At 43.8% G+C, this 27,277-nt stretch overlaps 2 protein-coding genes across 14 annotated transcripts in view; one reads left to right on the forward strand and one right to left on the reverse strand.

Annotated features, from left to right (window-relative positions):
• The window catches only part of NCOR1 (nuclear receptor corepressor 1), a 188,758-nt gene extending 182,912 nt beyond the window's left edge, over nt 1–5,846 (reverse strand). For all 12 annotated transcript variants that reach the window (XM_050763372.1, XM_050763376.1, XM_050763371.1 and 9 more), the window contains exon 1: nt 5,643–5,846. The gene's annotated coding sequence lies outside the window, so the exon portion shown is untranslated. The remainder of the gene's footprint in view (nt 1–5,642) is intronic.
• Nucleotides 1–27,277, forward strand: part of PIGL (phosphatidylinositol glycan anchor biosynthesis class L) — a 679,575-nt gene that overhangs the window by 553,548 nt on the left and 98,750 nt on the right. The window contains exons 2-3 of one of the 2 annotated variants that reach the window (XM_050763475.1): nt 7,518–7,755; nt 23,765–23,864. In XM_050763475.1, the coding sequence (XP_050619432.1) occupies nt 7,521–7,755; nt 23,765–23,864 (335 nt within the window). In that variant the 5' untranslated portion in view covers nt 7,518–7,520. Of the gene's footprint in view, nt 1–7,513; nt 7,756–23,764; nt 23,865–27,277 lie in introns of those variants that run through there. The other variant, XM_050763474.1, reaches the window with a different exon arrangement.

The following is a 27,277-nucleotide window of genomic DNA, read 5'->3' on the forward strand; positions in this document are numbered from 1 at the left end:
CTACACTCCAGCCTGGACAACAAGAGTGAAACTCCGCCTCAAAAATAATAATAATAATTATTATTATTATTTAACCTATTTGTTTGGGCCTCAGAGGTATTTAAACCACTGGCATAATAAAATTTCCATCACTATAATACTTAAATTCCATGAAGTGTCACTGGATCCAGATAACCTCAAAGACAGAATATCTTAAGAAGATATTCAGGCCGGGCGCGGTGGCTCAAGCCTGTAATCCCAGCACTTTGGGAGGCCGAGTCGGGCGGATCACGAGGTCAGGAGATCGAGACCATCCTGGCTAACACGGTGAAACCCCGTCTCTATTAAGAAATACAAAAAACTAGCCGGGCGAGGTGGCGGGCGCCTGTAGTCCCAGCTACTTGGGAGGCTGAGGCAGGAGAATGGCGTAAACCCGGGAGGCGGAGCTTGCAGTGAGCTGAGATCCGGCCACTGCACTCCAGCCTGGGTGACAGAGCGAGACTCCGTCTCAAAAAAAAAAAAAAAAAAGATATTCATCAAAGCAGATTAAAAATTAAGCAAACTAAGTAATTCCTGATCACTGTAACACTGACATAGATCAGTATCAATTTTTTCAAACTATATTTTCATTGCAGAAATTTAATATTAAGAAGTACCTTAAATTCAACACCTAAGCTAAATATCCAGAGTAATCTCTCATTTCCTATTACTCCAATTTTTTTTTTTTTTGAGACAGAGTCTTGCTCTGTCACCCAGGCTGGAGTGCAGTGACACGATCTCAGCTTACTGCAAGCTCCGCCTCCCGGGTTCAAGCCATTCTCCTGCCTCAGCCTCCCGAGTAGCTGGGACTACAGGCACCCGCCACCACGCCAGGCTAATTTTTTGTATTTTTTTTAAGTAGAAATGGGGTTTCACCATGTTGGCCAGGATGGTCTCAATCTCCTGACCTCGTGATCTGCACGCCTCAGCCTCCCAAAATGCTGGGATTACAGGTGTGAGCCACCGCCACCGGCCAATTTTTAAGTGTCAATCATCAAATCGATTCATCCCATGGATGATACAGTGTAACACAGTGAACACTATAATGGATATGAAAAGACTTAGATTTCCACTATTGCCCAACTTTAGCAACTTAGGCAGATAAATCACTTTACTTCTGGGACCTTCGGTTTTATCAAAAGTAAAACAAGACTAGATAATCTGACTCTACATTCTATAAATTAGCTTTATTTATTTATTTATTTTGACAGACGGTCTTGCTCTATCACCCAGTCTGAAGTGAGAGCAGTGGCACCATCACGGCTCACTGCAACCTCAACCTCCCAGGCTCAGCTTCCCAAGTAGCTGGAACCACAAGCACACTCAGCTAATTTTTAAATTTTTTTATAGAGATGGGATCTCACTCTGTTATGTAGGTTGGTCTCAAACTCCTGGCCTCAAGTGGTCCTCTCACCTCAGCCTCCGATTACAGGCGTGAGCCACTGTGCCCTGCCATTAACATTTTATTTTAACCAATTTTGTTGGTTTTGAGATCGTCGTTAAATAAAAGTAACAGCAGCACATATGGAAGAAGCAAACTGTCTGATGAACTCCATAGGAACATCTGCAGTGTTTCATACAGTCTCTGACTTTCAAATGCAAAGAAAAAAAAATAGGTTGTATCTGAAGACTATTCTAGTAATATTTTGACCACACAAGCTACTGGGGTAGGAAAAAATAGTAGAAGAATAGTGTAAGTGTTCAAGGAAAAATGCCACCAGAAAAAAACCAAAATAAAAAACAGATGCTCCACATACGGTTATTACTACATTACAGAAGCTTTTCATAGTTTTTCAGTGCTCTTAAAAAGGGCAAATAAAAAAAGAAAATGTTTTCTTAACCATTTACATGTATTACATGTATTTTTCACATCCTCAAACCTGGAAAGGACCAAATATAAGATAATCTATGTGGCCGGGCACAGTGGCTCACACCTGTAATCCCAGCACTTTGGGAAGCCAAGGCGGGCAGATCACGAGGTCAGGAGTTCGAGACTAGGCTGACCAACACGGTGAAACCCCGTCTCTACTAAAAATACAAAAATTAGCCAGGCATGGTGGCGCATGCCTGTAATCCCAGCTACTCAGGAGGCTGAGGCAGGAGAAATCACTTGAACCTGGGAGGCGGAAGTTGCAGTGAGCTGAGATCGCGCCACTGCACTCCAGCCTGGGCGACAAGAGTGAAACTCCGTCTCAAAGGAAAAAAAAGGAAAAAAAAGAAAAAAAAAGATAATCTATAGACTGAGTTATTTGTGAACATAACTGACCTGCTCGACTATACTTTATAACTCTCTAGTATTTACTAATAGTGTGCCAGAACATAAAAAACACCTCATACTGGTTGAATAAGTGAGTAAACAAAAATACATGAATCTCTAATCTACAAATAAGATTATACATAATAAATTCTGATCAACCTTTACTAGTTGTTTTGTATCATAGTCTAGTAAAATCCAATATCGGAAGTAAAAGAACAGATGGAACTAAATATGCAAGAGTTATATCATTCCCAGGCATCAATAAGAATTTGAAATTACAACTAAGATAGATCACAGAATACAATCAAAACCAAATAACCAAAACATATTTTTTAAAAAACAAACAGCCTGACATTCACCTACATCAGCCCCCAGTCTATCCAAAGTCCTTTGCCTTCTACAGCAGATAACAAAGGTAAGAAAAGAAAATCTCACCAATTCATAACACAACTTTTTTTAAATGCTTTTAAGGCCGGTTGCAGCGGCTCACCCCTATCATCTTAGCACTTTGGGAGGCTGAGACAGGCAGATCGCTGGAGCCCAGGAGCTGGAGACCAGCCTAGGCAACATGGTTAAACCCTGTCTCTACAAAAAAAAAAAAAAAAAAGGGCCGGGCGCGGTGGCTCAAGGCTGTAATCCCAGCACTTTGGGAGGCCGAGATGGGCGGATCACAAGGTCAGGAGATCGAGACCATCCTGGCTAACATGGTGAAACCCCGTCTCTACTAAAAATACAAAAAACTAGCCGGGCGAGGTGGCGGGCGCCTGTAGTCCCAGCTACTCGGGAGGCTGAGGCAGGAGAATGGCGTAAACCCGGGAAGCGGAGCTTGCAGTGAGCTGAGATCCAGCCACTGCACTCCAGCCTGGGCGACAGAGCGAGACTCCGTCTCAAAAAAAAAAAAAAAAAAAAAAAATTACCCAGCCATGGTGGCCTGCGCCTGTAGTCCCAGCAACTTGGGGAGGCTGAGGTGGAAGGATCACCTGAGTCCAGAGGTCAAGGCTGCAGCGAGCCACTGTTCTTCAGCCTGGGCAAAAGAGACCCTGTCTCAAAAAAAAAAAAAAAAAAAAAAAAAAAAAAGCTTTACAGAAGTTATTGACTAATCTAATTTTGCCTATAAGTTAATTTCCATCATTTCATTCTTTTTTGATTAAGAGGATAGGCAAAACACAAATTTTACTGTTTTTTAAATTCAATTAAAAATAAGGCAGGCATGGAGGCTCACACCTGTAATCCCAGCACTTTGGGAGGCCAAGGCGGGCAGATCACGAGGTCAGGAGATCGAGACCATCCCGGCTAACACGGTGAATCCCCGCCTCTACTGAAAATACAAAAAAATTAGCTGGTCGTGGTGGCACGCGCCTGTAGTCCCAGCTACTTGGGAGGCTGAGGCAGGAGAATCACTTGAACCCGGAGGTAGAGGTTGCAATGAGCCAAGATTGTGCCACTGCACTCCAGCCTGGGCGACAGAGCGAGACTCCATCTCAAAAAAAAAAAAAAAAAAAAAAAAAAAAAAGATAAAATCAGAGAAGGGCCTATCCTGCTCTCAAGAGATAAAATAGGTACATAAATACCTACAAGATTGAAAGTGTAAATGCCACAAGAGATGTGCAGAAAAAGCATTACAGGAGTCCAGAGGGAGCTGTTACCACCTCACAGAAATATAACCCCTTCAATTTGTTTAAAACAATTTGATAACTATTAACTCCCTTTAGGCTCACAATAGCCAACCCTAGGAGAGTAGATGTTTACCTAATATGAAAGATGAGGAAACTGAAGCACAGAAAGGTTGATCAAGTTCCAAAATGTCACATAGTTACAGCAAGAATCAAGATACTTTGTATTATATTTTCTCCGGGGGAGTAGTTCAACATATGGCAAGCCTTTTGTAAAAGGAAAGAGTATTTTAGTATTGTAAGTAATCAGTTCCTACTGTGAGCATTTTATACATAGCTATATCCATATATACAATTAATCTTGACTTCCATTAACAGGTGTGCTTAAAGCAAGGCCAAGCAACTGGGTACTATAAATACTAAAATAAATAAATAAATTTCCACCGGATGTTAACAGAAGAAGAAAAAAAGATACAAGATTTCTCTCTCCAGTAACTTGCGGTTACTTCTTCTGTAATTGTTACCCTTGTCTAAATAACATTCTAAAATTGGTCTGCTCCTGAGCCCGGGCAAGTACAAGTTGGTTCATCCAATAAATATCTTCATGAAAAGGTACATCAAAACATTTCAAAAAGCTATTAAAAATTAAACAATGCCATCAACTCTTCAGTTATCCACAGGACAATCACATGTAACCCAGCATCAGCAGCTATTGATCAAGATATGTTGAACGAATGAATGAATCTTTGTAGGCATTTTTAGATCCCAGGCCTGTTGCTCCTTGCACATTGCCATGTTCAGCCTTCCATCACTGCCTCAGCAGGGTGCACACATGGAATGTAAATTTCAATATAATTAGGATATAATTAGAGAAGCAAATCTGATGCAGGTTTACATACTAATCCCAAAGATTAGAATTACCTATACCACTACTCTCCAAGGTTAACTCTGTTGAAGAGGCACTGCAGCATGCAACATCACATAAAGAAAACTGACACTTTCTGAGCAAATAGTTTTCGTCCATATCACTTATTCCCATCCATTCCTCTAATACGTGACTATTCCTGATCCAGTGAATTTGAAGAATTCAGTCTCCTCTCCATAAAGGCTGATTTCACAACTACAGTTTCTCAAATTCCTCTCTCCCCAAAAAGAGGTGCACTCACGGACTTCGCTCAAGAAAACACCAACAATAAACGGCAGAGGTATAGGGTTCGGATCTTTGCCATCTCCACCAGTACCCAGCCTTCGCCATTACACCCTGAAGCGGTCTGTTAGAAAGGTGAACTAATTTACTCTGCTCGCACTTGTCCATGGCTGTCACCCTCCCTAGCCCCCTTCTACACTCCCAAGTCGGCCACCAACTCCGCCTCAGTGAGCCCAGGCCCGCCACCTGCGCCGGCCCCACCCGGGGCCCCGGCTGCCCGCTCTCCCTCGCGGGCCCTGTAGGCTCTGCACGCCCCTCCGCACAGGACACCTCGGGACCAGCCCCGGCCCGGCCACAGCCCATTCTTCCTTCAAACTCCATAAGCCTCCGCTAGCCGAGCCCGAGCTCCGCGCCGCGCCCGGCTCTCCCCTGGGCTACCGAGGAGAAGAGGCCAGGCGGCCAGGACGGGTCCCGACCTGCCCAGGCCTGCGACACCCCCCGCCTGGCGGAGAAACCGTCCCAGCGGCTGCTGCCCCGGGAGACCTCGGAAGCCCCCGGACTAACAGGAGCCCGGAGGCCGGGGTTGCAGGCGCCAGGGCCTACTCACCGGGAGCTGGCTGAGCGTGGGAGCCGACGTGCGCCCCGGCCTGAGCAGTGGGGCGCGGTCCCGGCGCGCGGCCCTACACCGGGACCTCGCTTGGCGCGGCGAGCCGGGCGCTCACTCCAGCCGCCGCCGCCGCCGCCGCTGCTGCTGCTTCGCCACCTTGGCCGCCATCTTGACTCAACCCCTCTCCCTCCCCCCAGCCCGGGGAGCCGCGGCTAAGGCGGCTCCGGCGCCGGCTCCTCCTCCTTCCGGAGAGTTGGGAGACCGACTCCCTCCGCTGGCCGGGCGCCTCTCCTACCTCGGCGGAGCTTCCTGGGTCGCGCCGCGCCCGGTCTCCTCACGTCTCCTCTAGGCCTGGCAGCGGCGGTCCTCTCGGACGGAGACGGGGCCGGGCAGCGCGTAGCCGGATCCAGCGCGGCTGCCATCGCGCCCTGGGCTTGTGCGCCCCCCGCGAGCCAGTCTGTTCTGCGCGCCCGAGGCCTTCCCCAGGCGTGGGAAAAGGAAAAACGCCAGGCCGTGCAAGGGACCCTGCAACCCCTCGGCGGCGGGGCGGTGGCGGCCTCCTCTGTCCGGAGCCGCGGAGAGGGAAGCCAGGTCCCCCTCGTGGCTGGGAGCCGGAGGGGTGCATTTCGACCTGCCCAAGATACTTTCTAGGGCTCTGGCTGGAATTCGCATCAAGCCCTCACTGAAATGCTGGGCGAGGCCGATTTGTCCACGATGTTGCTCCTTAACCTTAAGTTACTTGCAATAGGAGCCTGTGGCCCTCGCGACTGTTAAGTGCACTCTCAGCCTTACCCTGCCGGGGAAATGACGGTTCCTCGTAACCGCACGCATACTTTCCTTTAGAAAAGCCAGGCCCGACAGGACGCATTGGGTCACGCTTGTAAATCCCAGCACTTTGGGAGGCCGAGGCCGGCCCATCACTTAAGGTCAGGAGTTCGAGACCAGCCTGACCAACATGGAGAAACTCCGTCACTACTAAAAATACAAAAATTAACCGGGCGTGGTGGCGCGTGCCTGTAATCCCAGCTACTGGGGAGGCCGAAGTGGGAGAATTGCTTGAACGCGGGAGGCTGAGGTTGCAGCGAGCCTAGATCGCGCCACTGCACTCCAGCCTGGGCGACCAGAGCCAGACCCTGACTCAAAAAAAAAGAAGGAGCCGGGAGCGGTGGCTCACGCCTGTAATCCCAGCACTTTGGGAGGCCTAGGCGAGCGGATCAGCCTAGTTAATATGGTGTTCGAGACCAGCCTAGTTAATATGGTGAACCACTGTCTCTACTAAAAATACAAAAATTAGTCGGGCGTGGTGGCGCGCGCCTATAGTCCCAACTACTCGGGAGGCTGAGGCAGAACAGTCGCTTAAACCCGGGAGACAGAGGTTGCAGTGAGCCGAGATCGCTCCACTGCACTACAGCCTGGCCGACAGAGCCTCTCAAAAAAAGAAAAGAAAAGCCATCCAAAAGTGAGAAGGAAAAACAAAGTTGGTGTAACTGGCTGTTTCGGAAAACTGTCATCCGGATAACGGGCTATCTAACCCTATAATTACGAGAAGGGCCCGAGTTTTAAGAAATGAGTTCGAAAATGAGTTGAAGAAGAGGAAGGCACTCTTCCTACAAGACAAGAAGTGGTAGCTTATATATAAGACGCGTCCTTTTAAAGCGATTGTACAGTGTGGTAGGACTAGGTTAGGAAACTGGACGGCATGGCGACTTCTGTGTTAAAACACAGGAGAACCCTTAATGGTAAAACCTCAAGCTTCCGGAGCATGTCGGTGGGGAGGGACTTAACCGCGGAACCCAACATCCCCGGGTGCCGTTTTCCAGCCGGAGTCGGGGTCAGTTAGCCTTTCCTACTGCGCAGGCTCAATGCTACTTACCCGTAATGGAAGCAATGTGGCTCCTGTGTGTGGCGGCGGCGGTCGTGGCATGGGGCTTCCTCTGGGTTTGGGACTCCTCAGAACGAGTGAAGAGTCGGGAGCAGGGAGAACGGCTGGGAGCCGAAAGCCGGACCCTCCTGGCCATAGCGCACCCTGACGATGAAGCCATGTTTTTTGCTCCCACAGTGCTAGGCTTGGCCCGCCTAAGGCACTGGGTGTACCTGCTCTGCTTCTCTGCAGGTAGGAGGCCATAGGAGGGGCGATGGGAGCCGGGGCTGTGAAAGGGATTTAAGTGCTAACCGATCTCAGTCGCCTTCTTCTCGAAGAGTTTTCCGTAGGGAGCTAAGTGAATACACCGAGGGTCTTACCTCTGACCCCCTCACAGGCTGGGGACAGGAGCGGCTGGCTTACCTGGTGGGTTGGGGGACGTCGGCAGCTCGCGTAGTACGCTAGCAGGATTGAGGAGCAGAGAAACAGTTGCGGTTGGTTGCATTCAATACCTGCATTTCCAATGGGAACTCCACCTGTACTTGTTATTCTGCGGAACATTTTTTTTTTATTTGTAGAAGGAGCAAGAATATTGACCTTACTATATAGTTCACGAAACAATCTATACTGTATCGTGCCTGCTCCATCCTTAAAGTTAATTTTTAATAATAGTGAAAGACCTTCCTGCTGCCTTTAAATGCAACTTGTGCTAGTAACATGCATGTGTCAAACTGAAGAATTAGACATAGATGATTACATAGAAAGTAATTTTGTAGGTAATTTTAGAGTTCAACTGCACCCAGCTTTCAGTGAAGGAACCTTTCAAATAATAGATTTTTGTTTACCATAGAGAAAAGATCAAATGACAAAGCAAATATTGACCATCAAGCTGGAATATGGTGATTATTGAACAGTTGTATAAATGAAGTAATTGAATTGTACACATACAATGGGTGAATTTCATGGTATGTCAAATTATACCTCAATAAAGCTGTTTTGTAAAATTGCCCATGACCTCTTTTCCCATTTGGTTGTGTGTCTTTCCAATTCTTTTTCTATACAGCTTCTTCACAGAAATCACATTTTATAAAATTTTATATCATTTTTACTTAACATTACTTTTTCATTTACTTACCAAATACTTATTAAACATTTATGTGCTAGGCCTTATTCTATGCCCTAGGGATACAAAAGTGAAAAGCTAGATAAGAGCAGTGTCCTCATGAAACTTAAAACATCTACCCATATTAATTAGATCTAAATGTATAGCTTGTTAAATGGCTTCATTGGGATAAATCTTAATCATCCTTTATTGTCTGTACCTTCAGAGGTTTTTTCCTAGTTTATTGCAAAGAGCAGAAAACATCTGTATGTATTTTATATTATTTCATTAGTATTAATTTCTAAAATTGGCTGTTTTGAGGCTTTGCATGCAAAACACATTCCCAAAAACTATATGCCAATTTACTCTTTTTGTTTTGAGATGGAGTCTCACTCTGTCTCCCAGGCCGGAGTGCAGTGGCACGATCTCGGCTCATTGCAACCTCCACCTCCCGGGTTCAAGTGATTCTCCTGCTTCAGCCTGCCGAGTAGCTGGGTTTACAGGCGCATGCCACCACACCTGGCTAATGTTTGTACTTTCAGTAGAGATGGGGTTTCACCATGTCAGCCAGGCTGGTCTCAAACTCCTGACCTCTAGTGATCCACCCACCTTGGCCTCCCAAAGTGCTTGGGATTACAAGTGTGAGCCACCATGCCTGGCCTACCCATTTGCATTCTTACTGACACTAATGAGAGTATCTGTCTTAATATATTACTTCCTGTAGCATTGACTGATTTTTTTATAAATTTCTTTCTTGTGCGTGTGTGTGAGACAGAGTCTCGCTCTATTGCCCAGGCTGGAGTGCAGTGGCGCAATCTCGGCTCACTGCAAGTTCTGCCTCCTAGGTTCACACCTTTCTTTCTGGGACTACAGGTGTCCACCACTACACCCAGCTAATTTTTTTGTTTTTTTGTTTTTTTTAGTAGAGACGGGGTTTCACTGTGTTAGCCAGGATGGCAATTCTCCTACCTCAGCCTCTCGAGTAGCTAGGACTACAGTGTGCACCACATGCTGGGCTAATTTTTGTATTTTTAGTGGAGCCAAGGTTTCACCATGATGGCCAGGCTGGTCTCGAACTCCTGACAAGTGATCTGCCCACAGGTGTAAGCCACCGCACCCAGCCGGCTAGCTTTTAGTTGTATTTGTATTTTATATTACAACTGTAGGAGTCAAATGATAAGCTAGTTTGTTACAAGATCTTCAAGAGAAGCCTAGATTTTATTTGCAAAACATTATAGGTACTGCTCTTTAATAAACTTACCCTTATTTTCAATAAGTTCATAAAAATTTGGGACCACAATTGAAAATTTGTTCAAATAAAAAATATAGGCTGGGCATGGTGGCTCATGCCTGTAATCCAAGCACTTTGATAGGCCAAGTCGGGCAGATCACGAGGTCAAGAGATCGAGACCATCCTGGCCAACGTGTTGAAACCCCGTCCCTCCTAAAAATACAAAAATTAGCTGGCTGTGGTGGTCTGCGCCTATAGTCCCAGCTACTCGGAAGGCTGAAGCAGGAGAATCACTTGAACCCGGGAGGCGGAGGTTGCAGTGAGCCGAGATCGCGCCACTGCACTCCAGCCTGGCAACAGAGGGAGATTCCGTCTCAAAATATATATATACATAGAGATATATGTACATATATATGTATAGAGAGCACGCACTTGGCACTCAATGTTTTTATTGTCTTTCATTATTTCCTCTGAATCCATTTTGTTTTTTCTTGTATGTTATTTATTCTTTATTCGTGTTTTGTTTTTTATTTTATTTTATTTTATTTTGAGACGGAGTCTCACCCTGTCTCTCAGGCTGGAGTACAGTAGTTCGATCTTGGCTCACTGCAACATCTGCTTCCTGGGTTCAAGTGATTCTCCTGCCTCACTTGAACCTCTCGAGTAGCTGGGATTACAGGCATGCACCACCACGCCCAGCCAATTTTGTATTTTTTGTAGAGACGGGGTTTCACCATGTTGTTCAGGCTGGTCTCGAACTCCTGACCTCAAGTGACTCGCCCACCTCAGCCTCCCAAAGTGCTGGGATTACAGGTGTGAGCCACCACGCCTGGCCACGTCAGGCTAATTTTTGTATTTTCAGTAGAGACACGGTTTTACCATGATGGCCAAACTGGTCTCGAACTCCTGACCTCAGGCGATCCGCCTGCCCCGGCCTCCCAAAGTGCTGGGATTACATGCATGAGCCACCGAACATGGCCTGTTTGTTTATTTTATAAAACAGGATCTTGTTCTGTCTAGAGCCTTTCCCCTCCAGACTGCACTGCCAGCTCTTATATCAGGTGACAGAGGAAGACCCTGTCTTTATAAAATAAACCAAACTGAATAACATACAAGAAAAAATGGTAAGTTGGATTCAGAGGAAATAATGATTACAGCGTGAGCCACTGCTCCAGGCCTAATTTTTAAAATCACTTTTTAAATTCACAAGTTATTCAAACATGTAGGGATTAAACATTATCTATTCTGCTGACTTAACATACTAATATGAAAAACAGGAAGCTATTGATTTGTAATATAATGAAAGCTATGATGTTTTGATGGAGAAAGTACTATGGACACAAAATGGAAAAAAGCATTAAATCTCTTTTCAGGGTTTTAGATTAAGGAAATCTCCAAATTGGTTTTCTTTTGAGCTGGACTTTAAAAATAGGAGTAGATATATATAGGAAGCAAGCAGTAGTAAAGGCATCAGTAACTCTTGGATTCGCATGAATAATTCATTCTACCAAGATCTTCAGTTTAAGAGAAGGGGAGAAGCAGGGAAAAACTAATAATTGCTTTGTTATTGGTGGCTCATTTCATCCTGTCAGCAACTCTATGAGGTAGGTACCATTGTTTTCTCCATTATACAAGTATGGGAACTGAATCATGAAGTTTAACTAACAACCGAAGTGACCAGCTACAGTGTGAAGAAGCCAGGATCCCGTGGTTTTTCTCTGTTCTAAAACCATTACACCCAATCTGCCTCTCACATTGCCTTGTATGCCTTGTCAGTTGATGAAATACCTAAATTGATTCCCAGTGTATGTTCCAAGGAACATTAGTTCATCAAGCTGCTATTTTAAAAAAAGAGGCCAGGCACAGTAGCTCATACCAGTAATCCCAGCACTTTGGGAGGCCGAGGCAGGTGCATCACGTGAGGTCAGGAGTTCCAGACCAGCCTGGCCAACATGGAGAAACCCCATTTCTACTAAAAATACAAAAATTAGCCAGGTGTGGTGGCACACGCCTGTAATCCCAGCTACTTGGGGGGCTGAGACAGGAGAATCGCTTGAACCCAGTAGGCAGAGGTTGCAGTGAGCAGAGATCGTACCACTGCACTCCAGCTTGGGCATCAGAGCAAGACTCCAACTCAGAATAAATAAATAAAATAAAAAGAATGCCTTGGTCAAGTTTGGAGAATAGCCAGATGTGCTATCCTTTATGTAGACGTTTACAGTCTGTATGAGAATATCAACATCTTCGAGAAGCATTGCTGCAAAAAACTTTTACTTGGTTTAATCCAGTATTCCTCCAATTTATGTGACCACTAAAATACCTACTAATAGATGCATCTCTTATGTAGTAGGATGTCATTGAATATATATGGTAGAGAAGTAACATAATCAGTTTTGTGTTTTAGAAAGCTCATTCTTGGCCAGGCACAGTGCCTCATGCCTGTAACCCCAGAACTTTGGGAGGCTGAGGTGGGTGGATCATGAGGTCAGGAGTTCGAGACCAGCCTGGCAAACATGGTGAAACCCCATCTCTACTAAAAATACAAAAATTAGCCGGGCATGGTGGTGGATGCCTGTAATCCCAGCTACTCGGGAGGCTGAGGCAGGAGAATTGCTTGAACCCGGGAGGCAGAGGTTGCGGTGAGCCAAGATTGCTCCACTGCACTTCAGCCTGAGCGACAGAGCTAGACTCTTGTCTCAAAAATAAAAGCTCCGTCTTGGACCAGGTATGGTGGCTCATGCCTGTAATCCCAACCCTTTGGGAGGCCAAAGTGGGAGGATCACTTGAGGCCAGGAGTTCAAGACCAACCTGGTCAACATAGTGAGATCCCATCTATTTAAAAAAGGAGAAAAAAAAAAAAAAAAAAAAAAGCTGATTCTGGTGGCAATGTGGAGAATGGTTTGGAAGGAAATATTGGAGTCAGGAAAACCAATTCAGCCCAGGCTTCTTCTCTAGACTGCACTGCCAGCTCTCATATATTAGATTTGTATGTAATTCTGGTCTATACACTATAGTCATTTCAACAACCCTATCTTAATTACTGCAGCTTATAAAAGCTACACTAGGCCAGCCGTGTTGGCTCACTCCTGTAGTCCCAGCACTTTGGGAGACAGAGATGGGTGGATCACTAGTTCAAGAGAGTGAGACCATCCTGGCCAACAGGGTGAAACCCTGTCTCTACTAAAAATACAAAAATTAGCTGGGCATGGTGACGTGCACCTGTAGTCCCAGCTACTCGGAAGACTGAGGCAGGAGAATCACTTGAACCTGGAGGCGGAGGTTGCAGTGAGCCAGGATTGTGCCACTGCACTCCAGCCTGGGTGACAGAGCAAGACTCTGTCTCAGGGAAAAAAAAAAAAAAAGCTACACTATATTATGGAAGCTCTATTATCTGATATGAATAGCCTTCTGACTGTTCTTCAGGGTATGTTTGCTGTTGTTGACCCTTTTTTACAAATACCTTTTTTATGTGGGGAGACAGAGCCTCACTCTGTTGCACAGACGATCTACGCTCACTGCAACCTCTGTCTCCTGGATTCAAGTGATCCCCCTGCTTCAGCCTCCCAAGTAGCTGGGACTACAGGCATGAATCACCACGCCCAGCTAATTTTTGTATTTTTAGTAGAGACAGGGTTTTGCCATGTTGGCCAGGCTGGTCTCCAACTCTTGACCTCAGGTGATCCACCCTCCTAGGCCTCCTAAAGTGCTGGGATTACAAGATGAGCCACCATGCCCAGCCCCCAAATACATTTTAGAATTAGCTTGGTGATGTTCAAGGAAAAATCTTGCTGACATTTTTTTTTCCCCCTTGAGACAGAGTCTCGCTCTGACATCCAGGCTGGAGTGCAGTGGCGCGATCTCAGCTCGCTGCAACCTCCACCTCCCGGGTTCAAGCGATTCTCCTGCCTCAACCTCCCAAGTAGCTGGGACTACCGGCATGTGCCACCATGCCCGGCTAACTTTTTTGTATTTTTAGCAGAGATGGGGTTTCACTGTGTTAGCCAGGATGGTCTCGATCTCCTGAGCTTGTGATCCACCCGCCTCGGCCTCACAAAGTGCTGGGATTACAGGCATGAACCACAGTGCACAGTGCTTGCTGGCATTTTTATTGGAATTTCATTGACTCTACTGATTAATAAAAGGAGAACTGACATTTCCAATATAAAGCCTTTGTGTCTCTGATATTATGGTATGCTTCCATTTATTATATGTTGGCCTTTTTTACTGTCTGTTAATAGTTTTATAATTAATGTCTTAAATATGTATATTGAGATGATTATGTCATTGTGTCCATTAATCTGTTCTTATGTGTAGACATTCCTTTTGCAAATATAGTCTGTTACTTTCTCATACTTCAGTATCTTCTTTAATTTCTTTAACTATATTAAACATTTATATCTGCCTCTAATAATTCCAGTTTCTGCAGTCTGTATATCTGATTCTGTTCTTTGTTCTAGTAATTCATTCTGGGTGACTTGGTTCCATGTGTATTTTGTGATTTTTTTTTTTTAATGTAAGCACGTTTCTTTTTTTTCTTTCTTATTTTTTTTTGAGACGGAGTCTTGCTCTGTCCCCCAGGCTGGAGTGTAGTGGCGCGATCTCGGCTCCCTGCAAGTTCTGCCTCCCGGATTCACGCCATTCTCCTACCTCAGCCTCCCGAGTAGCTGGGACTACAGGCACCCGCCACCATGCCCGGCTAATTTTTTTTTTTTTTTTTTTTTTTTTTTTTTTTTTTTTTTTTTTTTTTTTTTTAGTAGAGACGGGATTTCACTGTGTTGGCCAGGATGATCTTGATCTCCTGACCTGGTGATCCACCTGCCTCAGCCTCTCAAAGTGCTGGGATTACAGGCATCAGCCACCGTGCCTGGCCTTTTTTTTTTTTTTTTTTTTTTTTTTTTGCACATGTTTCTTAGAACCGTATTTGTGGTAATATTTTGGTGATTTGCTTTAGCTTCAGCCAGGTAGCTAAGGGCACTACCTACCTGTGATCACTCTAAAATTTTAGATTGAGATTTTTCAGGCCACAGAGGTCATATAAATTCAGGGATCTAACCCAAGAGCATTCATTGTGGAATGCTGTGTAACAAATTGTCTCAAAACCGTGTGGCTTAAAACCATAATTAAATCTTTCCAGCCTGTGTGCTGGCACACACCTATAATCCTGGCACTTTCTGAGGCCGAGGCAGGAGGATCACTTAACTCAAGAGTTCAGCCTGGGCAACATAGCCAGACCAGGAAAAAAAAAAAAAGGCCGATCTTGGTGGCACCTGCATGTAGTCTCAGCTACTTGGGAGGCTGAGGTAGAGGAATACTTGAGCCCAGGAGTTTGTGACTACAGTGAGCTATGATGATCATGCCTTGTAGACTGAGACCCTGTCTCAAAAACAAACAAAACAAGAAAAACCTTTTTTCTCATGGTTTCAGACAAAGTATACTTGTCTCTGCCTCACAACGTTTAGTACCTCATTTGGAGAACCCAAAGACTAGGGACTGGAATCACCTGAATACTCGTTCACTTATGTATCTGGCTGTCAGCTGGGGACTTTGCTACAGATGTCAACCAGAACATCCACATACGGTATATCCATGTGACTTGGGCTTCCTCACAGCCTGGTGGCTGAGTTCTTGGGCAAGTGTCCTAAGAAAGACCTGTGCTAGGGATAACCATATTTCCTTTCAGGACCTATCCTTGAAAATCATGCAATATCATAAGCCACATCCAGGTTCAAGGAGAGAATTAGATTCCACCTCCTAATGGGGAATGTAGACATTCTAGAAGTGCATGTGGGACTAGAAATATTGCTTTCACTACTTTTGGAAAATACAGTCTATCACACCAAGTAAAAGAGTATGTGGTTAGCAATTCTTAGGCGGTGACATTTTGTCTTATTTTCCCTTCTGCTAGAACCAAGCCTACGGATAGGAAGTAGCCCCACCATATCTGTCTAGGGCAAGTTTTTTCCTGGTTCATCCAGAGAAGGTGTTGCCTTTTGAAGGTCCTGTCTTTATGTGGAGGTCTCCTTATTTGTGTCCAAGCTTTATCTCCTGCTCCCCTGACTTTAGGCCACCAAGGATATGCAGATGTTCACAAAGTGCTCTGGGTCAGCCCCATAATACCTCTCAGGATTCATGTCTGCCTATTGTTTTAGTCCATCAAGGATATCCCTTACGTTCCTGCTAGTTAAACCATGCATTCTAGAACACATTTGCCTCTTATCTCACATGTTCAGGTATTCGTCCTGAGGGTTTCTCTGCATATCTGATTTGCCATGTTGCCTAAATAGAACTTATGAGGTTATTTTTAATATTGCTTTTTTTTTAGACAGAGTCTCCCTCTGTCACCCAGGCTGGAGTGCAGTGGCACGATCTCAGCTCACTGCAACCTCCACCTCCTGGGTTCAAGTGATTCTCCTGCCTCAGCTTCCCGAGTAGCTGGGATTACAGGCACGTGCCACCCTCATAACCAGCTAATTTTGGTATTTTTGTAGAGCCAGGGTTTCGCCAGGCTGGTCTCAACTTCCTGACCTCAAGTAATCCACCCGCCTTGGCCTCCCAAAGTGCTGGGATGACAGGCATGAGCCACCATGCCAGGCCTTAATATTGCTTTTAATCATTAATAATTCTTCAAAGTTTTTTCTTTTTCTTGGAGACGGAGTGTGGCTCTGTCGCCCAGGCTGGAGTGCAGTGGTGCAATCTCGGTTCACCGCAACCTCTGCCTCCCAGGTTCAAGCAATTCTCCTGCCTCAGCCTCCCAAGTTGCTGGGACTACAGGCGCACACTGCCATGCCCGGCTAATTTTTTGTATTTTAGTAGAGACGGGGCTTCGCCGAGTTGCACAGGCTGGTCTCAAACTCCTGAGCTCAGGCAATCTGCCCGCCTCGGCCTCCCAGAGTGCTAGGATTACAGGTGTGAGCCACTGCACCTGACCCAAAGTTTTTCATATTGAGATATATTTAGACCTAGCCTCAAAGTGTTAGTCTTGTCTTTCTAACTCTGTTCTTTCCAACTCAATATCTTTGAAATTTTTTTAATATGATTTTAAGTATTGACTGCATCCTGTAAAGAATGGAATAGACTGGGGCTGGCCGCTGTGACTCAGGCCTGTAATCCCAGCACTTTGGGAGGCTGAAGTGGGTGAATCACTTGAGGCCAAGCGTTCAAGACCAGCCTGGCCAACATGGCGAAACTCCGTCTCTACTAAGAATACAAAAATTAGCCAGGCGTGGTGGCACAAGCCAGTATTCCCAGCTATTCGGGAGGCCGAGGCAGGAGAATCGCTTGAACCTGGGAGGTGGAGGTTACAGTGAGCAAGATTGTGCCACTGCACTCTAGCCTACAAGGCAGAGCAAGACCCTGTCTCAAAAAAAAAAAAAAAAAAAAAAAAAAAAGAATGGAATGGGCAGTGGCTCATGCCTGTAATGTCAGCACTTTGAGGCCAAGGCAGGACAATCACTTGAGCCCAACAGTTCAAGACCAGCCTGGACAACATAGTGAGACATCGTCTCTGCAAAAAAAAAAAAAACTAGCCAAGCATGGTGGCGTGTGCCTGGGGTCTCAGCTACTCGGGAGGCTGAGATGGGAGGATAGCTTGAGCCAGAGGTTAAGGCTGCATTGAGCTGTGATAGCACCACTGCACTCCAGCCTGGGTGACAAAAGAAAAAAAAAAGAGTGGAATAAATTAGTAGTGGAATAAATGGCTCTCAAACTCCTGACCTCAAGTGATCCATCCACCTTGGCCTCCCAAAGTGCTGGGATTATAGGCGTGAGCCACCACACCCGGTGAAAGGTAGCAATTTCATTAGTAAGAGTCGATATGAATGCAATCCTTTTGGGAATAATGAGAAATGACACTACTCGCAAGTATGGCTATATTGGCTGATAATATCATGTGACAATGTTTCTTGATCTGCAGAGATACGTGCTCAGCTTTCTTCTTAATTTTCTTTTCTTTTTTTTTTTATTTGAGACGGGGTTTTCCTCTTGTTGCCCGGGCTAGAGTACAATGGCATGATCTCAGCTCACTGCAACTTCTGCCTCCCAAGTTCAAGCTATTCTCCTGCCTCAGCCTCCCGAGTGACTGGGATTACAGGCATGCGCCACCACGCCCGGCTGATTTTGTATTTTTAGTAGAGATGGGGTTTCTCCATGTTAGTCAGGCTGGTCTCAAACTCCTGACCTCAGGTGATCCGCCCACCTTGGCCCCCCCAAAGTTTGGGATTACAGGCGTGAGCCACTGCGCCTGGCCTTTTTAATTTTTTTATCTTAATGATCCTTTAAAAAGTTGTTGAAGAATTTTAAAGACAATTTCTGTTTTATAGGGATAACGCCTGTAATCCCAGCAATTTCATAATTGAAAGATTTTATTCATTGAGAATCCAGTTTTTAATATTACTTAAATTGTGTTAAGACATACATAACAAGAACTTACCATTTTAAACTTTTTTTTTTTAGATGGAGTTTCACTCTTGTTGCCCAGGCTAGAGTGCCATGGCGTGATCTTGGCTCACTGCAACCTCTGCCTCCTAGGTTCAAGCAATTCTCCTGCCTCACCCTTCTGAGTAGCTGGGATTACAGGTGCCTGCCACCATGCCCAGCTAATTTTTTATATTTTTATTAGAGACAGGGTTTCACCATGTTGGCCAGGCTTGTCTTGAACTCCTGACCTCAGGTGATCTACCTGTCTCGGCCTCCCAAAGTACTAGGATTACAGGCGTGAACCACTGCGCCCGGCGATTTTAAACATTTTAAGTGTTCAATTCCATGGCAGTAAGCACTTTCATAGTATTATGTAACCATGACCACTATTTCATCATCCCAAATAGAAACTCTATACCCATTTAGCATTCCTTATCCCCTGCTCTCCCCAGCCTCTGGTAACCACCATTATTTCTATATCTATGAATTTGTCTATTCTAGGTAACTTGAATAAGTGGAATCATATAATAATTGTTATTTTATGCCTGGCTTATGTTAATTAGCATACTGTTTTCAAAGTTCATCCATATTGTGGCATGTTATCAGAACTTCATTTCTGGTTGAGCTCAGTGACTCACGCCTGTAATCCCAGCACTTTGGGAGGCCGAAGTGGAAGGATCCCTTGAGACCAGGAGTTCAAGACCAGTCTGGGCAACATAGTGAGATTTCGTCTTTACAAAAAATAAAAATAAAAAAATTAGCCAGGCTGGGTGGCAAGTGCCTGTAGTCCCACCTACTTAGGAGGCTGAAGTGGGAGAATCCCTTAAATCCAGGAGGTCAAAGCTGCAGTAAGCTTGATCAGTCTGCTGCATTCTGGCCTGGGTGACAGAGCAAGTCCCTGTCTCAAAAAAAACTTCATTTCTTTTTATAGCTTTATTATTCCATTGTGTGTGTATATATATATATATATATATATATATATATATACACATACTACATTTTGTTTATCATTCATCTAATGATAGGCACTTGGTTATTTCCAATTTGGGGCTATTAGGAATAATGCTTCTATGAACATCGGTGTACAAGTATTTATTTGTGAGTACCAGTTTTCCTTTTTCTTTTTTTTTGAGTATAATTGCTGAGACATGTGGTAATTCTATATTTAATTTTTTTGAAAATTGACAAACTGTATTCTGCAGCAACTGTACAGTTTTACGTTCCCACCAGCAATTAACCATGGTTCCAGTTTCTCCACATCTTTGTCAACATTTGTAATTTTCCATTTTTTGGACTATAGTTATCCTAGTAAGTGTGCAGTGATGATGTCACATTGTGGTTTTTATTTTCATTTCCCTAATGACTAATGATGATGAGCATCTTTTCACATGCTTATTGGCCATCTATATATCTTCTTTAGAGAATACCTGTTCAAGTATTTTGCCCATTTTCTGATTCTAGTTTCATTTTTAAGTCATGATTTCTTTTTTTTGAGATGGAGTCTCGCTCTGTTGCCAGGCCGTAGTGCAGTGGTACGATCTCGGCTCACTGCAACCTCCACCTCCTGAGTTCAAGAGATTCTCCTGCCTTAACCTCTTGAGTAGCTGGGACTACAGGCACCTGCCACCACGCCCAGCTAATTTTTGTATTTTTAGTAGAGACGGGATTTCACTATGTTGGCCAGGATGGTCTCAATCTCTTGACCTCGTGATCCGCCCGCCTCGGCCTCCCAAAGTGCTGGGATTACAGGTGTGAGGCACTGCGCCCGGCCAAGTCATGATTTCTTAGACTAGGTTCTGTGGACACATCCTAACAGAAGGGGATCCAGCTCTCTTAGTTTCAGCTTCCTTTGGGAACCCAGGCCTTTGGGCTCCAATAACAGTGCCTCCTTCCTTTACCTCACCAACCGAGGGTTGGTAGTCACTTCTAGCTATCTCTAAACTCTGGATTACTTCACTGTTCTGTTTGACCCCTTAGATCCTCCAACAGTTATGTGTCAAAATCTTTGCATTAAATTCTTGCTGTTTTAACTATTTGATGTGGTTTCTGTTACCCTGGATAGATCTTGACATAGCATCTAAATTCCCTCATTTTATAGGGGAAGAAACTTGTACCATTTTGTCTTCCAAATACATTTTAGAATTACTTGGTCATGTTAAAGGAAAAACCTTGCAGCTATTCCTTCCCATAACATACTTCTCAGTCATAACTAGCAATCTAGCAGTCATAATCACTTTTTGTTTTTGAGTTGGAGTCTCACTCTGTTACCAGGCTGGAGTGCAGTGGCACAAACTCAGCTCACTGCAACTTCTGCTTTCTGGGTTCAAGCATTTCTCCTGCCTCAGCCTCCCAAGTAATTACAGGCTGGGATTACACGCCTGAGCCACCGCGCCCAGCCTCATAATCACATTTAATACAAAGTAAAGTCACGTTGTAAAGACTCAAATTTTACATCACAATGTATAAAGGTAAAACTTTTTTAAATAATAAAATTAAAGAAATTAAAGAATTTCTCCAAATTCATATAGTTAGTAAAAGACCAGATAGTGTTGGGACCATGATGCCTTCATGCCCAGTCCACTTCTTGTTCTAACAAATTAAAACTTCCCAGGTTGGAGTGGGAGAGGAGCTTTTTTTCCTTTATTATTATTATTATTTTTTTTTGGTAGAGAGAGGTCTTGCTATATTCCCCAGCCTGGTCTTCAATTCCTGGTCTCAAACAATGTTCCCGCCTTCCAAAGTGGTGGAAGCTGGGATTACAGGCATGAGCCAGCTTCTTACTGATTTATTTTCTTTTTCTTTTTTTTTTTTTTTTTTGAGACACAGGGTCTCACACTGTCATCCAGGCTGTAATACAGTGGTGTGGTCATGGTTCACTATAGCCTCGAACTTCCAGGCTTAAGTGGTCCTCCCACCTCAGCCTCCCGAGTAGGTGGGACTACAGGCGTGAACCACCATGCCCAGCTAATTTTTAAAATTTTTCTTTTGTAAAGACACTATGTTGACCAGGCTGGTTTTGAACTCCTTGCCTCAACTGATCCTCTTGCCACAGCCTTCCAAAATGCTGGGACACTTTGCCACTATGCCCAGCTTTGATTTTTTTTTTAACCATATAAATCTATTACCTATTTAGAATAAATTAATTTTAAATTTTTTAAGTAAAATAAAATGTTTACCTTTATAAATTATAATGTATACATTTGAGTCTTTACAAAATGTCTTTACTTTGTATTAAATGTGATTATGATTGCTAGTTATGACTGAGAAGTATGTTATGGGAAGACTACTAAGCATACAATTGTGCATGAGCTTATACACACACGCATAATGTAGTTCTACATCTAGAAATTACATTAATTTTATCATTTTCTGTTTCCTAGAATAATAGTCTCAAAACTCTTTGGTCACATTTTCCTATCGGTAAAAAATGTGGAGCATATACTCCCATTATATGTATATTTATTTACAATATATCATAAGTATATGGACTAATGTGTACATTAAAAACATTAACAAAAACTTACATTTGTAAAAAACAAGGTAAACAAATTAGGGGGAGATGGCCGAGCACTGTGGTTCACTCCTGTAATCCCTTCAGTTTGGGAGGCCGAGGTGGGTGGATCACCTGAGGTCAGGAGTTCAAGACCAGCCTGGCCAACATAATGAAATCTTGTCTCTACTAAAAATACAAAAATTAGCCAGGCGTGGTGGCAGGCACCTGTAAACCCAGCTACTCAGGAGGCTGAGGCAAGAGAATCGCTTGCACCCGGGAAGCGGAGGTTGCAGTGAACTGAGATCACACCACTATACTCCAGCCTGGACAATAAGAGCAAAACTGTGTCTCAAAAAAAAAAAGAAAAAAGAAAAGAAAATTAGGGGGAGACATCCTAATGCTTTTCCTCTACCACCCCCAAAAGATTATTTTGTGCATCCCAGGGTGTACCCATCTTACTTGGACATTGTTCTAGAATGTATCAGTTAAAAGCTGCTGAAGGATCTCAGACGTGTTCTGTTGAGTGCCTACATGTTCACCAAACTTATTGAAAACAATTAAAATGGTCCTTGACTTCAACTTCCAGAACTGTTGTAAGTTCCTTAGTTCAAACACAAAGCAATAAAACTGGCCCCAATAAAACACATTAACCTCAATTCTAAGCAGTTTCTCATAACCATAATCATAGACTAATGTGCACAGCCTTTGAACTTAGCAATTGCAGTACTAATGTACATGAGACTATCACCAAAAATCAAGTAATCTAGGGAGCAAAAAAATGGGAGAGGGTATGTATAGAGATTTGAGGGAAACCCAAAATATACACAAAATGTTTATGACAAAAAAAAAAAAAAAAAAAAAACAAGAAAAAAGGTATGATGAGGACAATACAAAACTAAGCCTGTTTGCCAGGTGCAGTGGCTCACACTTGTAATCCCAGCACTTTGGGAGGCTGAGGCAGGTGGAGCACAAGGTCAGGAGTTCGAGACCAGTCTGGGCAACATAGTGAAACCCCATCTCAATTAAAAATACAAAAATCAGCCAGGCATGGTGGCGGGTGCCTGTAATCCCAACTACTGCGCTGAAGCAGGAGAATCGCTTGAACTCTGGAGGCAGAGGTTGCAGTGAGCTGAGATCGCTGTATTCCAGCTGGGGCAACAGAGCAAGACTCTAAAAAAAAAAGAAATAGCCATTATCCCCACTTAACTGGTGAAGAAACTGTAGCTCAAGAAAGTTAAGTAACTTGCACAAATCAGACCTGCAATTATTTATCGGAGAGTTGAATTAACAGGTGCATTAGCTGGACAGTTGCTCAAAATGAGTCCAACTTAGGTGACACCAAAATGTCACTGTATTATTTGTAAGAATACAGAAGAGTTTTATTTACCAGAACTATTTTTAGGGAATATAGTATATGTTTTGGGAAAATAAAGAATATATGTTGTTTGGGGTGCCAATGGGATCAAGATCCCCTTGGGGTATGCTGGATAGCTGGCTGTGAAACTCTTCAAAAGAGGATGCTTTCCGTGTATCTGCACATTTTCCTGTAATACTCAAGAGTAGCAGCCTCTATTTTCTTTTTCTATACCAACAAGAATGAGCTTGGAAAGCTTCATCCTTAAATCAATGTTAAACAGTTATTTGAGGGCTGTCAATGAAGAGGGGGTCCCAGTTGTTCTCAGTGGTCATACATGGGTTGATCCTAAATCTGCTTAACTTCAAAGTTAGTACCCTTGGCTGTGTACCATGCTGCCTCTAGCATGTGACTGAAATGCAGTCAGAAAGATAGGTAGATAAATACAAAGATGGGAAAGAATTGTGAATGGTGGTTCTAAAGATTGTGCTACTGGTAGTCTTCTCACAGGAGTATCTTGGTGTTGTGTTTTCTTAAACTTTGTATCATAATCACACATTTTCAGGCAGCTTAAATCCTTCAAGGAACAAAAACAGGATGAGAATGAGTGAATAGATAGTTCTCCACTGTTAAAAAAATCTACCACTGTATATTTGTTATCCTCAGGAAATTACTACAATCAAGGAGAGACTCGTAAGAAAGAACTTTTGCAGAGCTGTGATGTTTTGGGGATTCCACTCTCCAGTGTAATGATTATTGACAACAGGTAATATATCTTTTAACAATGTAGAAATTTATTGGCAATAAATATGCAGTGATATACTCAAAAGACACAAAAAAAACTAATGTGAGTGGCTTAGAACATCTTGTATGAAAAATCTAGGGCTCAGTGTTTTGGTTCACGCCTATAATCCCAGCACTTTGGGATGCCGAGGTGGGCGGATCCCTTGAGGTGAGGAGTTTGAGACCAGCCTGGCCAACATGGTGAAACCCCCCCTCTACTAAAAATACAAAAATTAGCTGGGCATGGTGGCACACGCCTGTAATCCCAGCTACTCAAGAGGCTGAGGCAGGAGAATCACTTAGACCCAGGAGGCGGAGGTTGCAGTGAGCCAAGATCAAGCTGTTGTACTTCAGCCTGGGCAACAGAGTGAGACTTCATCTCAAAAAAAAAAAAAAAAAGAAACGAAAAGTCTACATAAAATAACTTCATGGCAGGGCACGGTGGCTCACACCTGTAATCCCAGCACTTTGGGAGGCCGAGGTGGGCAGGTCACCTCAGGTCAGGAGTTCGAGAGCAGCCTGGCCAACATGGTAAAACCCCACATCTACTAAAAATACAAAAATTAGCCGGGCTTGTTGGCACACACCTGTAATCTCAGCTACTTGGGAAGCTGAGGCAGAAGAATCACTTGAACCTGGGAGGCAGAGATTGCAGTGAGCCAAGATCACACCATTGCACTTTAGCCTTGGCAAAAGAGGAATACTCCATCTCAAAAATAATAATAATAATAATAATAATAGTAATAAAACTTCACATTTGTTTTTAAATGACAGCGTGATTGAAAGAAATTTTTTAACTTCTGTTTGGATTTTTTTTCCTGACATGGCTACTTCTCTTTATATCTACAGCTTTAAAAAGTTTTATTATAAATTTCAAAAACACACAAAAGTATAAAGAACAGTATCATAAACTCCCATGTGCCCATTACCTAAACTCACTGATTATCTAGACTTTACTATACAGTGCTTGTTTCTTCAGCTATCCCTAACTTAACATCTTTTGTGTATGCAAAGCATTTTAAAGAAAACTCCAGCCATCAGGTTTTTTACCCCTCGGTACCTAGGTCTGCATCTCTTAAGAAGATGGGACACTTTTCACCTAGCTACAGACAGCCATTATCTTTACATCTAACAATATTAACAATAACAGTAATTTTTTGGTGTCTACTAACACCCAGTCCATATCAGAATTTCTTCAGGTAGCTCAAAAATTTCCTTTTACACTTGGTTTACTCAAATCAGGATCTCGGCAAGGACCACACATTATAGTTAGTTGATATTCTGCTTTTAATTCCCCTTTTCTCCAAATCAGTGGATTTGTTGAAGAAACTGAATTATGTTGTCATACAGAGTGTTCTACATTCTAGATTTATCTGTTTGTTTCCTGTATGTCTAAGTTATTTTCTTTTCTTTTTTTTTTTTTTTTTTTTTGAGACTGAGTCTCACTCTGTCACACCCAGGCTGGAGTGCAGTAGTGCCATCTCAGCTCACTGCAACCTCCGCCTCCTGGATTCAAGCGATTCTCCCCCCTAAGTCTCCCGAGTAGTTGGGATTACAGGCATCTACCACCATACCTGGCAAATTTTTTATATTTTTAGTAGAGATGGGGTTTCACCATATTGGCCAGGCTGGTCTTGAACTCCTGACCTCAGGTGATCCACCCGCCTCAGCCTCCCAAAGTGCTGTGATTATAGCCATGAGCTACCACGCCTGGTCTTTTTTTTTTTTTTTCACACAACAAATCAGATTTGGGTCTAAATTTTTGGGGGGCAAGAATATTTCATAGGCTGCACTATGTACTTTGCATCTTATCAGGAGACATGTACTATCTGATAGACCTATAGTGAATCTACAATTGATCAGCAAGTTCAGATGGCAATGATTCCCTTTATTTTAAAGGCCCCATCAACCTTTCATATGTTCTCATGCCTATTGCCTGAATCATTAATTACCTAGAAGTTGCAAAATGCTGAGTTTCCAATTGTCTCACATATTCTATGTGTACTAGCTATAATTCTTTTATAAAACAGAATCTTCACTATTAAGTTACACTGCTATGTATAATAATCTGAAACAAAAAACAGGATATGTGCTTAACTTTTTCCCTTTAATTGACATTTTTCAGAATAAAGAGTTGATACGCTGTACACCTACAGTCGTGATCTATTGTTTGTTTGTTTCTTGAATGGGGAGGACACTTTTAACTTTCATTAGGAAATTGTGTGTTTTCATGTATTCAGTGTTTCAGGTTCAGTTGTAATGTTCTTTAATACTAAATTGTCTCATGTTTGGCCAGAGAGTCTCTTCATGTTGGCTTATAGATCCTTTTCATATGACCTCCTTGTCTTTTATGATTTCCTTCCTTTCTTTCAAGTACAATGAGACTTTCCAGTACTATGTTGTATACTTTCCTGCCCCAATTCTGAAATCAGCCATTTCTCCAAAGAGCCTTTGTTTGTCTTGGTAGGGAATGGTATTTAGAGGCCATAACCAGCATAGTAGGAGTGTTCATTGCTATAGTGTTATTTTTTTTTTTTTTTTTGAGGCGGAGTCTGGCACTCTTGCCCATACTGGAGTGCAGTGGCCCGATCTCGGCTCACTGCAAGCTCCGCCTCCTGGGTTCACGCCATTCTCCTGCCTCAGCCTCCCGAGTAGCTGGGACTACAGGCGCCCGCCACCTCGCCCGGCTAGTTTTTTTTGTATTTTTTAGTAGAGACGGGGTTTCACCGTTAGTCTCGATCTCCTGACCTCGTGATCCGCCCGTCTCGGCCTCCCAAAGTGCTGGGATTACAGGCTTGAGCCACCGCGCCCGGACTCTATAGTGTTATTTATTTATTTTTTTAGACGGAGTCTTGCTCTGTTGCCCAGGCTGGAGTGCAGTGGTGCGATCTTGGCTCACTGTAGCCTCTGCCTCCCAGGTTCCAGCAAGTTTCCTGCCTCAGCCTCACCATATTGGTTTCAGCCAATATGGTGAAACCCCACCTCTACTAAAAATACAAAAATTTAGCCTGAGTAGCTGGGATTACAGGTGCACGCCACCACGCCCAGCTAATTTTTGTATTTTTAGTAGAGACAGGGTTTCACCATGTTGGTCAGGCTGGTCTCAAACTCCTGACCTCAGGTGATCCGCCTGCCTCACCCTCCCAAAGCGTTGGGATTATAGGCATGAGCCACCACGCCTGGCTGCTATAGTGTTATTATTTCTCATTGCTACTTGACTTTTATAGTGGACAGAGCTAGGATGTGTGTTTTTTGTGTGCTTTTGGCTTTTTTAGAGACAGGAGCTCACTGTTACCCAGGGTGGAGTGAACTGGCGTGATCACACTTCACTGTAGCCTTGAATTCCTGGGTTCAGGCAATCCTCCTGTGTCAGCCTCCCGAGTAGCTGGGACTATA

Source organism: Macaca thibetana, chromosome 16 (genome assembly GCF_024542745.1).
Source record: "Macaca thibetana thibetana isolate TM-01 chromosome 16, ASM2454274v1, whole genome shotgun sequence".
NCBI classification, from domain to species: domain Eukaryota; kingdom Metazoa; phylum Chordata; class Mammalia; order Primates; family Cercopithecidae; genus Macaca; species Macaca thibetana.